Below are 15,495 nucleotides of genomic sequence, written 5' to 3' on the forward strand. Positions count from 1 at the left end.
ACTCACACACACACACACACACACACACACACACACACACACACTCAAACTCAGTGTGTCTGAATGGCAGCTGGCCCTGCGGCTCTCTTGGTTAGTTCCCCTGATAGAGAGTTGGAGACAGACTGGACTGGTGCAGTAGTGCTTATTAGCCGTGTCTGTCTGCAGGAGCCCTACTGAGCCAGCCTTGAACCCTCCGGCCCCCAGCATAGAAAGAGGGAGAGACAGAGAAGAGAGGGGGAGAGGGAGGTTAAAGCAGTGGAGGACAAAAGTGAGAGCGTGACAGCCAGGAAAAGAGACCTGCCTGTCTGACCTGCATGTCCACTTAAGCTAGTTGCCACCTAACCCGATAGAAGGTAGTCACAGAATCATTACTTTGAAGAAGAAAGTGATCCGTTTCATTCATTCAATGATCTTGGAAGCCTGTACAGATTGCAAAAGCATGTCCATCTGATGCATATTTATGCTAATTAAAAAATAGAAAAGTCTTGCTCCATCTGCCCTCTCCGATTTCAAGTACTCTTCTGTTTTATCTGTCAAGTACTCGAGCATTCAAAATGACCAAAGTGCACATTGCTATTACAGAGCAGGCTTACGTAGTTGACATTGTGTTTATTTTTTTCCAGGGAGAGACCGTGACGTTGTCTGCCTGACTAACCTCAGATATTGCAGTGTGTAGAGGTGCTGAGGCTGCTAAAGTTTAACTGCGCTACAAGATTAGGGTCTGTGGACAGATGTGTCGAGCCCATCAGGTTCAGCGACGGGTTATAAACTGCCCTGACCCGCCTTTGCTTTGTTTTTATGCGTGCATCTCATGAACTATCAGGTTCAGCTGTCCTGTAGAGCTCACCTTTATTGCTGCTAATGGTTTCGGTACTGCTGATGCAGTCGGAGTCTCCCTTACCTTGACGTGTCGTTCCCTTTAGTCCACTGTTAAACATCTAACACACACCTGCAATCAACCCTGATCATCCCAGTGGAAACGGCCTGTTATTGCCCTCATTAGATGTTATACGGTAGTTCTTTCACAAAAATTCATCACATATTAACATAGATTGTGTGTTTGCTTAGCATTTTCATCTAATCTCCTCTCTCGTGAGTGTTTCTCTCACGGTAGGCTCGTTCCACACCAGACCAGCTCATGCAAAGATCCCAAAGCTTTTAAATCACAGCCATCTGTCAATACAATTTAATCAAATGATTTCAAAACCTGTGCAATTTTAGTGTCTTAAGCCAAGTGGCTGGCTGAGCTCCAGCTGGAACGCGCCGAGCATTAAGGCATGATGTGCGTTCAAGCCGCCTCCTGCTGATTCATCCCTCACATGCTGAAAAATTACCTTTTGCTCATTAAAGAATTGAGGAAGTTTAAAAGAAATTATTTGCATAATTTATTTCCCCCTGAGGAACAGGATGATTAATTAATTACTATGCTATTAAACTGGATCGCTCCTTTTTTTATATATATTTTTTTTAATTAACCTCAGGACATCCATCGTGTATGGGACTTTTTTTTGTCACATCAGTTTTAGTGCATTCGGACATGTGTGGGAATCTCAAAAAGTTAAGTAAAAATCTCTGTGAAGTTAAAAATAGTTGAGTCAGGGGTTTTTATTATTGAGTTTAGGAGTCTCAATATTCTGCAGTTGTCCTAATCGGCCCGCATTTTTGTATTTTTATTTCTTTATTTTTTTTAGGCTGTCGTCTGCAGCAAGATGAATCTCTTTAATATATTTCTCTGGCCCGGTTGCTTTGCATAGTGCAGAAAAGATGACGCAGGCTTTGGGTTATAATACCCCAGTGTTTTATTCATATTCTCTTATTTGCAGGGACCCTACATGCTCGCGAATGCTACGCCGCCGTCTGACAGCGCGCTATAGGCTGCATGTAAATGAGGGTTTTAGGTACTATTGTAGTGTAATATCATGCGGGAGTCTCATTAACCTATAAACAACCTAAACACTTCTCTGTCTCCCTTTCCTCCTACAGAACTCAATACGGCACAATCTCTCGTTGAACAAGTGTTTTCTCAAAGTGCCTCGCTCCAAAGATGACCCGGGAAAGGTAAGCGTTCTCTTTTTCCTCCATATGTAGTGCTGTTTTATTCAGAAATGCAGGTTTTGTACATTCGTTAAATACAAAATGCTGCTTCCAGAGCAGATTCGGCCGTTAAAAAATGCATATGTACCCTTGTGAAAATAGATGAGAGCGAGCACTCGCAGTAATGTTTTAAAAGCACTCTCCGGAGCTCTCTCAGGGAGAGGAGAATGCACTTCAGCCTGGCACTTACTGCACGAGAGGGGGGAAGACCACCACCTGCTTCCCCTCAGTCGGCATACTGCTAGCCTGGCCCGTCGGAGCTAAAACAACCCAAACTGATTCACGTGTAGGCCAGAGTGCAAGCGATATAGATCGCAAAATAAGCGTGCACGTCTGATAACATGCGTTTCATCAATACAGCATCGATGGACCCATCGGTTAACCTGTTTTTTTTTTTCTCCATATAGTACCGCCGCCACGAAACGCACACACTCACTTCTCTGTATCCTCAGCCATCTTGTGCGAGCGCATTCACGCACATACGCTCACAGCGCGACATAAAAAGAAGAGCCGAGGCATGCAGGGAATGGGGACTGAATGCTAATTTCATGTTTTGCTGTAATCCTCTGATATTGACACTCCTGGGATGTGCTCCACTAAATACAAAATAATCTATCGCTGGATGGATTCTATTCCGAATGCATGGCCAACATGCTTGCATCCCTAATGTTCAATTTGGAATTTGCCTCCTTCCACACAGCCCTCCCCCCTGGAAGGAGAACTTCAAAGCTGCGCGGGGCTCTCTTGATATGTTCCATCAATATTGTAATACGGCAGGAATATGGACCCTGCTGTTTGTTCGAGATAGTAACTGAGGCGTGTTTCTCAGAGATGGCAAAAACGATTGTTCACTTCACCTTTGTGATCCGCAGAAGCTGCTGAGAGTGAGGAAGGCCGAACTTTGGGGCAGATACCAATCACGTTTGCCCTTGAGTAGACTTCTGGTCAAAAAGATCTAGCCTGCTTTGAGACTCTCTTACTCATTATTTCCACTAGAATTCCGATTTTTATGTTGGTTACCATTAAACCATTGCAAAACAGCACATACGTATATTTATATATTTGTATTTTTGAAAGAAGTCTCTTATGCTCACAAAGGCTGCATTAATTTGATCAACAGTAATCTTGTGAAATATTACAATTTAAATAAACTATTTTCTATTTTAATATATTTTTAAAATATATTAAAGCAGACATTATTCCAGACATCGTCACATGATCCTTCACTCTTTACTGTCATCTTTACTGATGATCAATTTAATGCAAATCCATCCCTAAACTTTGAACAATAGTATATAATATATTTATATTGTTCTCGTTTGTAAGTTGCTTACAAAATTAAATGTTATAAATTTACTTTACTACTTCATTTTGAAAAATATTCATTTTTAGGTGAACTATCCTTTAATACTTGATTTGGGATGGACATTGTAAAGGGAGGTGTGTTAATGTTCTTTAGCTTATTGCATTAATGGCTGTTAATTTTGGGGTTCAGCCGAATTTATAATCTAAAGAAGTAACCCAATACAATCTTATTGTATTGCCCTATATTTCAGATTCATGTAAACTCTTTTCATGGATTTCTTTAAACGTTGCTTTCTCTCTAGGGATTGTGTTGCAGCCTACAGATACTCCCCTCCCAAGGGTTTTCAGTTTTTCAAGATTTTTCAGCTAATTAAAAGGAAAGCTACTCAGCCTCCCCTTCCACAGTGAAAGTGTCTTGCAGTAGTTTTAATTTAAATTACATTTGCTAAGTGTAACAGACTGCTAGCATTCTCAGTCACCTTCAGCTGTCCTTCATTGTCACTGCATCAATTACAGGAACATGATCATTTAAATTGAAATAAAGAACACGAGGGTGTTTAATACAGTGAGATTGTCCTGCATGTTATGAACTCTGCTGGTCTAATGCTGGAATATAATGCATAAATGGCAATGCAGGGTGAAGATCATGTTACTCTATTTGTTAAACTATTTGTTGGAGAGTAGCTGTACGTACTTATCTAGTCTGTTTATTGTGTGGGAGCACTCACTACCTGTAGTATTTAACATTGTTAGGCTACTCATGCTACATTAGAATTTATAAAGAAACTTATGACCCTTTCACATGTGCGCACCTCTCAACTCAAGTGCTATGCGCTTAGTTAATTTGCATAGAATAGATCATGTGTACAATAGGGCTGTCAAAATGGCTGAAAAACTAAATTCGAATTTTGTACTTAAATATTATCAAAATTCGAATTATATTCGAATTTAAAATGCATAATTTCAGTTAGGGTGAAGAAAAGCTTTTGGCTTCTCTCCTGAGGCCACAAGAGGGCGCATCATTCAAAGCATAAGATAACATGACTATCTGCGAAAAAAAAGTGCATAATGTTTAAAATAATGTTTATAAACCAGTTATAATTAAGTTGCTTAAACAACTATAAACAAAACAGCATCATGTATGTATGCATTGTTTAATACAAAGGGCGGAAAGCCAATCACACAGAGTAAATTTTTTCATTTAAAGACATGAGACACAGTGGGATGGGGAAAAACCCGCCATAAAGTCTCGATATAGGTTTTTTTCAAAGTTAAACTTGCATAAATTTTACATGGCTTTCTAAACATGCCGTAATTATGGTCTTGCTCGCGAGAACTCCCGTCTGACGCACGCTGGTTCTCGCGTTATTTCCTTATCACTTCTCGCGTGTGTTTTGTTGTGAAACGTAGTTTGCGGACCAGACAGATCAGTCGGCGATTCTTCCTATTGTGAAGTCATGCAGTGGGAAACCCCCTGTCGCCGATCCATCGTGCAATGTGAACACAGCAGCAACTGAATGCTACCCCAGATAGTCACGCAGTGTGAAAACAACGGCGATCCGACGAGTTTGAAAATCGTGCAATGTGAACTCGGCATAACGCACACCTTAAATTCGAATGCAACGTTTTTGCATTCAAATGTGGATTTTTATTTTAAATTCGACGAATATTCGAAATTCTAAAAAAAATTGACAGCCCTAGTGTACAATATGATGATTTATTCTCTGAATGTCATGATATGCTTTTGACATGCAGCACATGTCGCAACACTCTCTTAATGATACGTCGTGTATATTCCCGGGTAATCCGTGGCAAGTTAAAACTGTTACAATTTTAAGCATCACGTTACAGTGTTTGATCTGAGTGCAGCATGGCATTGTGGGTAATGCTGTAGCTTGATGCTTCACTCTATAGAGATCAGTGCATTAGGGAACATTAATTACATAAATACATTCATTGTTTAATTTAGTATGAGGATTTACATGTGTGTGTATATGATTATATTTATTAAAAAATAATTATTTTACACATTATTATAATTGTAAAATTAGATGAGTAGGGCTGGGTATCGAGTTCGATACTTTTTAGGCACCGACCGAATTGCCTCGATACAGCCCTATAGATGAGGCTCTTATTAAAAGTTATGATGATTAAATAATGACTATAATGACTAACTGGTTGAATTCTACAAAGTAATAAGCATTCATAAATGTTAAAATTTGAATGCCTAGTTTACCATTTGATTAATGTTAATTATGTCACATCCTTTCTTCAGGCTCAGTGCTTCCAAGGCCAAAAAATGGCATATTAAAGCAAGGCGTAATGCTGTGAACTTTGCAATTGGTTAGATTATTTTGGAGCTGTCATCACACTTGGTTAACAAATGGCTGTAACAGTATTAAAACAGGGATAATGAGTTCTTTTCTTAAAGGGGTCATATGATGCGATTTCAAGTTTTCCTTTCTCTTTGGAGTTAGGCTGCAAAAAACCGTTTGGGTACTGGAGCTTTGCTCATTGCATTTCCGTGGCTAGTAACCTGTGCTGTATTGCTGTTTAAATTCAGAAATTTACATCATTTTATCAATATGTCTTCGGAGGCCAAACGTTTGAGGTTCCTGAAGTGTTCTGTCTAGACAAATCCTTTGGCGATTTTCAATTATTCTCCTTGCTTAGGTGCAACGCACAAACTGTGCACAAGTAATTTTAAAGGTCTTGATCGCACCCTCTCTGGACAATTGAGATCTTATCCCATATAATATGAAATATTTTAAAATAAAACCCAAGCCTGGAGGTTAATTTCTTTTTGTCTAACTTCGTGGCCAGAGTTGCCTTTAGCTTCTGGGAAGAGCAGCACTATTGAAAAATAAATTAAACCGGAAGAATGCAAAGATAAATTATTCAGCCAGGGTCTTGGGTGCTTGGATACCAGCAGCCCCAAACCAAGGTGTGCTATTTTCTGCCTGATTATCAGAGCTCAGACCTGACCAGAAATCCAACACCTCTGTGTCCAGCCCTGAACAGGAGCAATCGATAAACCTGCAGCTGAGGAAGAGGGGCTTCAGGAGGGGCTTAACATTTTACCAGATTCTGCCAGGGCTCAGGAGAAATGCGAAGCGAGAGCGTGCAAGAAACGGCTGTAGCAAAAGACCCAACTTCTTCTCACCTCGACATATAGCTCCGTGAATGTCCTCCCGACGTGACGGGCTTACAAATGAGCTCGCTGAAACTTTGATGAACTAAAAGTTGTACGTGTTTGATGGCGAATGCGCCCAGTATCTGATACTGAACAGAAACAGAAGTTTCTCTCTTGGAAACCCTGCTGATTTTTGTGCTCTGCTTTTTATCAAAGTTTTATTGAATGGCTTTAAGCTGACCACTATTTTAGAATATGATGACTTGCTTAGGGACTAATATTCGTTCTCATCCTGTTTAAGGGTTCGTACTGGGCAATCGACACAAATCCAAAGGAGGACACGCTGCCCACACGACCTAAGAAGAGGCCACGGTCTGGAGAGCGGGTGAGTGAAAGTTTGTATGTGTGTTTTGTGTGCACGTGTGTGTGTGTGCGTACATTTGTGTTTATGTGTGTGCTCCGAGACCCCCTGGTGGTCGGTTTTCAGACATCCAGACTTTCTCAGGCCAAACTCAGCTCATTACTTCAAATCTGGGAGTGATCAAAAAGCAGAAAACAGTGAGTGTCTCACTCTCCCAGTTCAAGCTCAATGTCACTGATTTGCTCCATCACTTCTCTTTATGCTGTGGTTGCTTGAACACCACAGATTACTGTTCAGTCGCTACTGTGATTATGATAGTATTTCCAGCACAGTAATGTTATGGTCCCCATTGTCCACAATAATATTCAAAGGCCCCATAACTTTTCCCGTTGTTTGTGATTTACTGAAATTTTTTTTTTTTTTTTTTACAATTTTCGACCAATAAATATATTTAAGAGCTTTGCATAACTAGAAAAATCTATACAAAAATGCCTGAAAAATCAATATAAAAATGTATTTTTCAGGTCTAGAGAAAGGCTACATATATCAAGGTTTTTCAAAGAAAAAAACAGTTGTTGAAGGGTTGAATTACAAGAAATGTCTTGATTTTAAGTTGATTTAAGTTTTTGTTTTCTCTTATTTAAAAAAAAATTAAGGAATAGTTCACCCAAAAAAGAACATTTACTGAAAACTTACTCAGCCTTGGGCAATCCAAATGGGTTTATTTCTTCATCTGAACAGATTTGGAGAAATACATTACATCACTTGCTCACCAGTAGATCCTCTGCAGTGAATGGGTGGCGTCAGAATGAGAGCATCACAGTAATCCACAAGTAAACCATACGACCCCAGTCTATCGATTAATGTCTTGTGAAGTTAAAAGTTTGAAGTTAAAAACGTCTTAAAGGATATGTTTATTACACACAGCTTTTTGCTTCACTGGAGGCGTGTGGATTATTGTCATGTTTTTATTTTATTGGACTCTCATTCTGATGGCACCCATTCACTGCAGAGGATCCATTGGTGAGAAAGTGATGTAATGCTAAATTTCTTCAAATCTGTTCCGATGAACCATTGATTTACACTGTCGTGGAAATAGAAATTGTTTTACCAAAGAGTTTGCAGTTTCAGTTGAGTGTGATGATATTAAAACTGAAATAATTCAAAGTTTTAGTGAGGCACTCAAAAAAATCTTGCAAGTTAGCAGGTTTAAATCATTCTTGCTCATATCTATCAGAATTGTCACTGAATTCACATCCACTTCACTTTCTGATCGTATGTTACGTGAGTGTACTTAAAGATACACATTCATGAATGAATGTGTACCTTTCATGTTTATTTTAACATATATTTTACAAATATATAGATGTATTACTCTTATCTGAATGACCAAAAAATGACGGAGTAGCCTATTTTAAGAGCAAGTGAGTGCACCGGCACCTCCATCTGTCCTGCAGTATGCGCGCGCTGCTGTTCAGATTCTACACTCCACACAGACACAATAGCGCACATTTCTCTAGGTTAACATTAGATTGAGCAGCCATGTAAAGTTGCTGCCTTGATTTCAAAATCCAGAATTTTTCCAAAAATCCCTGGCGCCTAAAAGGTTAAGTGATGTATCGGTACTTTTGCTCCGCTATTTTCCTCCGTTTGTGGTCGTTACATGCTTATTTTAATTTTATTTTTATCCATCAACGTGATTGGATAGAGAGTAATAGGTCTCGTGACTTTCCTCAAAACAAATTGTGCCTAGAAATCTTTAACCGCCACTCACTACTCAATACTCATGAGTACTTTTAAATAGGCTACTCTTTTACTCTTACTCAAGTAGTTTTTTGGACAAGTACTTTTACTCTACTCACACTACATTTTTTGGAAGGTAATGGTACTTTTACTTGAGTATATTTTTTCAGTACTCTTTCCACAACTGATTACCATAGACTAACGTTAGCCTTTAACGATCTGTCCGTCACGAACTGCGTGACTTCACCTGTGGATTTTTTTATTTTTTATTTTTTTCTATGCAACTAAGCGTCTAATAAAATTTTGATCGACTAGCGATTAGTCGACTATTAGGGGGCAGCCCTAATAAAAACCGTGCATTACGTCTAAATTAACTCATAAAAATCAAATATAATTTCGTAAATCGCATAAACAATTATGAACAAAATAGCATCATGTATTTATGCATTGCTTAATCCAAAGAGCCGAAGCGCCATTCACACAGACTGCATTTAAAAACATATGAGACGCAGTGAAAAGGAATATACCTCCACAAATTCGTGACGTGTTTTCTAAAAGTTTCAACTTTTTTAACTTTGCATGGCTCTCTATACATCTCTTGTGTGAGACACGAGTGCAGCAGTCGTACTTGTCCGTTTAAAAAATGCGCTAAATATGCGCTCTGTGTGAATGGCTTGGTTTCGGTTTTAACCTAATCAAGATCTTCTCCGCATTGAGCTTCTATATTTCTCTAATATTTTAAATTAATAACACAGCAGCGGCGCATCTCGTGGGCTAGACTAACAAAACATTAAAATGCAACAACGTCACTTACATCATTATCACCGCATAGTCGACCTGATGCACACCTAACATTCAAATGCAAATTTTTATTTTAAATTCAACTATTTTCGTGTTTGTGTGTGCTGTCTGCGTCACTCATAGCACTTGCCTATATCGTGCGCCATATCGAACATTTTTTCCATCGTTATTGAAGGTGGTGTACTGTCGATAAATATCGATACCGTTTTATCGCCCAGGCCTAAATATACATATATATATATATATATATATATATGTATGTGTGTGTGTGTATGTTGTTTTAGTATGTAGTGAGGATCACTTATGGGTCCCTGCTGTAAAAACAGATTTTTAAAGGAAAAAGGATTACGGGGAGAAAATTTAAGCCTATAGTAGTCAAGTTCATCTTTCCAAACTTGAACGGTCAGCAGAAAACCACATCATTTCTGTTGATGGCTCATTGCACATTTTTTATCTTTTGAAAAGAGCAACAAACAAAACCAACCAAGCAACTACACATAAGATTTACTGTTTATATAGTATGACTTAGTTTTGTCATTGAAGCTTTTTTCCAAAATAAAATTATTGCCCAAGTCTCTCTTTTTTCATCGGCATTAGCTTGCAGTCAGTCTACCTTAGCATGATGCTGCCTTTGTTGAGTTTTTGCTCTTTTACAAGGCCAGAAATATGTGACAGCATGGGCTTGGTGTGTTGATAGAAAAGAATGAGACAGGACTGAATATTTCCTGATTCGAGAACACTGGCTTTGTTTCATGTCGGTGCTTTACAGTCGTGCCGTGCACAGGTTTGCTGATTGCGCGCTCTTATCTTTTTATATAGCTGTCTCACTCAGTGTGGCTCAGTTTATCTTGTAGAGGGGGTCCAGCTTATTAATAAACTGTGCCCCAGGCAGCCTTTACATACGATGCATTCTACAGTCATTTTTTAGCAAACATCAATTAATGCAGAGTTTCTGCACCGGTTATTTTCAGCCAGAGCTTTTTCCTTTCATTATTTATGAGCACCGCTCACCAGAATATACAACTCGGCTGCACTCGACGCTGGCCTCCGAGGTTGACCTGGCTCAGAGGCATCTTGCATCATTTTGTCCAACCCTGCGTTGTGGATCGGAGACAGGCGAACTGAAAGAGTTCAGTTATAGTGAGAGCAAGGGGCGGGGATTGAAGACATGTAGACATATAACCATGACGAGAAACTATATAGATGAAAAGAGCATTTGTGAAGAAGCATGTTATTTATCAGGGCATCAGACTGCTAAATCGCAGTCACAAGCACAATGGGAAAAACATTGTTAGCTTGAACTAGTTGCTTTAGCAACGGACACCAAAACTTAATCTTTTGTGTTTCACACAAGTCATACAGATTTTGCATGATATGAGGGCGAGTAAACGATGACAGAATTTTCTTGTGTGATATTGTCAAAATTATACCTTTGTGTTTCCAGGGATTTTGTTGTTTTATATCCCTCATATTCTGTGCATGTTTAGTTCACAGCAGTGGCAGAAATTAACTTTTCCATTAAGGGGAAATGTTTGTCCCTTTAACTTGATTTCCGGGGACATTTTTACCTTTATAAGAGGATTTTTTTTGTAACAGTATTAGATTTATGCATCATCTTTTATGTCAAATTTGTACATTATCAATAAATTCAGCATCACAATGATCACATTTGCAGTCGTGCTGATATTCAGGAAAAACAGCACGCTTGCTAGTGTGATGTTGCTTAATTGTATCATATGATATAAATATAAAACAAAAACTCATAGAGGGGCATTTTTTGCCCCATGTCTTCAAATCAAACTGCATTCTAATCGAACTACATCATACATAAGCCTGATAGCCTGATTGACCTAATGTGTTGAGTTGGTGGCATGTGTTTTCTTCTGTATGGTCAGCCAGTTAGGCTGGTGTCATTTATAATTGCCACACTCTAGACTCCAGTGAGTGTATCATTCTCTCAGCACAGCTCTGCCCTCAGGCCACACACAAACATTTTTCATACTGACACTCACTTCACTCACATCAAAAACCTCCAATTAGATCCATTCTCTCTCAGCCTGACCCTGCATGCAAAAATAAGTGGGAATTCTGTCTGTGCCAAGTCTGCGCTATTAAGAGTATACTTAATTATGCACACACTCTCTCTGTGTCTCTCTCATCCTCCTGCTGTCTCGTTAAAGAAATTCTTTGACATTAAAAATTGTGACTTAGCAAAATCTCATTTATGTTTATCACAAATTAAAAATCACATTGTTGCCAGGCAATCCTCTTATAATAAGCAGTTTTGGGAGACAGGCGTGCTGAAGTTATCTTTTACCCTAGCAATTGCAGACAGAGCACAGGGAGCCGTTCCTCTCTCCTGCTCATCTCTTTCCCAGATTGCCTCCAATTTTGACCTAAATAAAATGTGTTGCTCTTTTGTTGATAGATGCTCACTGCGTATGCTTTTAAATTTCTTGCACCAGAGTAATGCTAAACGCTTTTGAATAGAAATCAAAGTCACTTCACATCGCTCATCATCTCCATCCTGGTTGGCTGAGTATGTCTTTTTTGTTTTCCTGCAGGCGTCCACGCCGTACAGCCTGGAATCAGATAACTTGGGAATGGACTGCATCATCTCTGGAAGTGCCTCTCCAACGCTGGCAATCAACACTGTGACTAACAAGGTAGCCTTCAATCTCAAACTCCACAAGTCCTGGCTGTGTTTCTCCTTTCACAGCTGACACCAGCGGTCTACATACCCAGTTTACATCTATATTTATCCTGCCATGACTATATACATGCACTTCATAACAGGACTGACATGTGATGCTTTTGTTTACACGGACGCTGAGAAAACTGACATAAATTCTCATCTATATTGGGCTGGCATTATGTATACAAATCCTCTTAATGGTGCATATGCGGTGTATTGTGAATTGCTAATCCCTTATTCTATATATCTGTTGAGTCCAAAATGTCAGGTGTGCGCCTACACAACGTATTAAGCAGTGCAAGAATACATTATTCTTCATCTTTGAGTATGGTTTACCTCTATGGTTCTCATTCAGTTAAAGCTGAAGTATGTGATTTTATGTTAAAATACTTTCTCGTATACCATTTTAATATGCAGAACCAGCTGTATTAATAAAACCAGTTGTCCCTCCTTTTCTTTAAAAAAGCAAAAATCTTGGTTACTTTCAATGAAAGTGAATGGGGCCAGTCTGTAAACATTAAAATACTCACACTCTTTCAACAGTATAGCCACAAGACATAAATATGTGTGTTAGCATGAATTTAACCACTTACTAACCTTTTTGTGTGTATAGTTATATCTAATTTTACAAATTTGTTGCCATAGCAACACAAACACTAAACTAAAACTAAAATGAATTTAAAAGTTGTCTACAGATTTACAGATTACACAAGAAGAATTAATGTACGTGCTTTTAAAAAATTTACAAGCTTCATTTCTGATTTGAAATCCTCAAAAAATTTGAACCTTTCACTTCTATTTTAAACGCCTCACTGTAACCTTTATTTTTGCTTTTTTTTAAGGGAAAACGAGGGTTGGATCAAAATTATTTTTGTGGTAATCAACATTAAGGTGAGGTCACATTTACCGTTGTCCAGTGGATTTTCACAGACATATCCAGTTATTTTAATAGGAATATATGCAATCAGAATTTTGGCATAAGGGCGAAAAGTTTTCTTATGCAGATTTCGCAGCAGGTTCAAGTTTGTCACCAACATTTTGCCATGTTGACCAATAGAAATCTGTTTGTTTTGAAAGTGACTTTGGTAGCTGTGCTTTATACAGACAGTGGACCCAAGCCAGCTTAATTTGTGCTGAACACAGAATATTCCTTTAAAGTGAAAGTTATGTTATACTTGTACTGCATCTATAAAAGCTTGTATAATGGTGCTGAATGGTTGAAGTACTTTTCTGCTAGAGAACGATGAGTTTGTTCAGTGTTTAGAAGTCTGATTCCCTGCTGTATGCTTCTAGGCAGAGCTCCCAGAGTGTCTCACACCGTAACTCGCCCTCCGTGGCATGACTTCATGGAGAAGTGTGTAAAAAGGAATGGAGCAAAACACTCTGAAATTTAAATAGGCTTTTTAACCTTAAGCGCTCCACTCTTGGCCTGGTGCGGGCTGCACGCTCTCTCTGGAGTGCTTTTACAAAGCCCAAAAGCATCAGTTATTAATTTACTTCAGGCATTAAACCAATAGTATTTCACATTAAGCATGGTGTTTAAGATGAGGACTGAGGGGAATGTGGAATTCATTTGAATTGAATTATAGTAAGTTTGGTGATCTGTTCATCTGGATAGAATGCAGTATGGTACTGTATATGGTATTTAGTTATAGTGTATATAGAATTGTAATATTTGCTACAACATTTCTCTGCAAAAGTGAGTTGTCCTAACTAAAATAGAACCTTACAAGTGACACATTTCCAAGTAAAAAAGTGATACTGTAATATGTATAAAGATAAATAGCATGCAAATATTGAGTAAATGTTGTTCATTTTCAATTGAGTTTAACCTGTTTTTTTTTTTTGCTAAGCTTTTCTTAGCAAATGTGATGTTGACCAAAACAAGGTATCTTTTGGATCTTCCAGAGCATATGATCCCTTAATTGCTTCTGATTTTGGGAGTTTACTTGGTTTTGGAACATATCCTATAGGGCTGGGCGATATGGCCAACATTTATATCACGATATTTTTCTTAATTTCGGTCGATACGATATAATTCCGATATCGATATGAACACTATTTAAAAAAGCCTTATAAAAACTGTCAAGAACGCCCACAACAGATGTCTTTACTTACAAACTTATGAAAAATTAATTTGCCAAGTCTATGACACCTCTTCCTATAAAACTATTTAATTTGTTAGAAGAAAAAAAACAGCACAAATAAATTAATGTTCACCTTTTATTTGTATTTAGCCTTCATACAAACAAGAAATGTGAAATCACTGTCAAATAAACATCTCAGACTCACCTTATTAATTATTAATATCTTTAACTTCAAACTATAGGCTAACATACCAGTCAAACGTTTTTGAACAGTAAGATTTTTAATGTTTTTAAAGAAGTGTCTTCTGCTCACAAAGCCTGCATTTATTTGATCCAAAATACAGCAAAAACAGTAACATTTTGTATATTTTTACTAATTAAAATAACTGTTTTCGCTTTGGAAATATTTTCAAATGTAATTTATTTCTGTGATTTCAAAGCTCAATTTTTAGCATCATTACTCCATTCACCTGATCCTTCAGAAATCATTCTAATATTCTGATTTGCTGCTCAAAAAACATTTGTTATTATGTTGAAAACAGCGAAGTAGAATTTTTTCAGGTTTCTTTGATAATTAGAAAGTTCAGAAGGACAGCATTTATCTGAAATAGAAATCTTTTGTAGCATTATAAATGTCTTTATCATCACTTTTGATCAATTTAAAGCATCCTTTCTAAATAAAAGTATTAATTTCTATAATGTCTTTCCAAAAAAAAGAAAGAAAGAAAGAAATCACTGACTCAAAGCTTTTGAATGGAATAGTGTATAATGTTACAAAAGCTTTTTATTTAAGATAAACGCTGATCTTTGTATCTTTCTATTCATCAAAGAATCCTGTCTCTTCTGCTCACCAAGCCTGCATTTATTTGATCCTAAATATTTTTTACTATTTAAAATAACTGTTTTCTATTAGGAAATATTTTAAAATGTAATTTATTCCTGTAATTTCAAAGCTCATTTTTTAGCATCATTACTCTAGTCACATGACCCTTCAGAAATCATTCTAATATTCTGATTTGCTGCTCAAAAAACATTTGTTATTATGTTGAAAACAGCGAAGTAGAATATTTAAAGGTTTCTTTGATAAATAGAAAGTTCAGAAGAACAGCATTTATCTGAAATAGAAATATTTTGTAACATTATAAATGTCTTTATCATCCCTTTTGATCAATTTAAAGCATCCTTGCTAAATAAAAGTATTAATTTATATAATTACCCAACCGGCCGTTTTCAGATAAATGCTGATATTTCTATTCATCAAAGAATCCTGAAAAAA

At 37.6% G+C, this 15,495-nt stretch overlaps 1 protein-coding gene across 1 annotated transcript in view; it reads left to right on the plus strand.

Moving 5' to 3' along the window:
* The window catches only part of foxj3 (forkhead box J3), a 120,246-nt gene that overhangs the window by 85,091 nt on the left and 19,660 nt on the right, over positions 1-15,495 (plus strand). The window contains exons 3-5 of the mRNA XM_016564602.1: positions 1,984-2,058; positions 6,834-6,917; positions 12,002-12,103. Coding sequence (XP_016420088.1) covers positions 1,984-2,058; positions 6,834-6,917; positions 12,002-12,103 — 261 coding nt within the window. The remainder of the gene's footprint in view (positions 1-1,983; positions 2,059-6,833; positions 6,918-12,001; positions 12,104-15,495) is intronic.

Source organism: Sinocyclocheilus rhinocerous, unplaced genomic scaffold (assembly GCF_001515625.1).
Source record: "Sinocyclocheilus rhinocerous isolate Xijiao unplaced genomic scaffold, SAMN03320098_v1.1 scaffold889, whole genome shotgun sequence".
NCBI lineage: Eukaryota > Metazoa > Chordata > Actinopteri > Cypriniformes > Cyprinidae > Sinocyclocheilus > Sinocyclocheilus rhinocerous.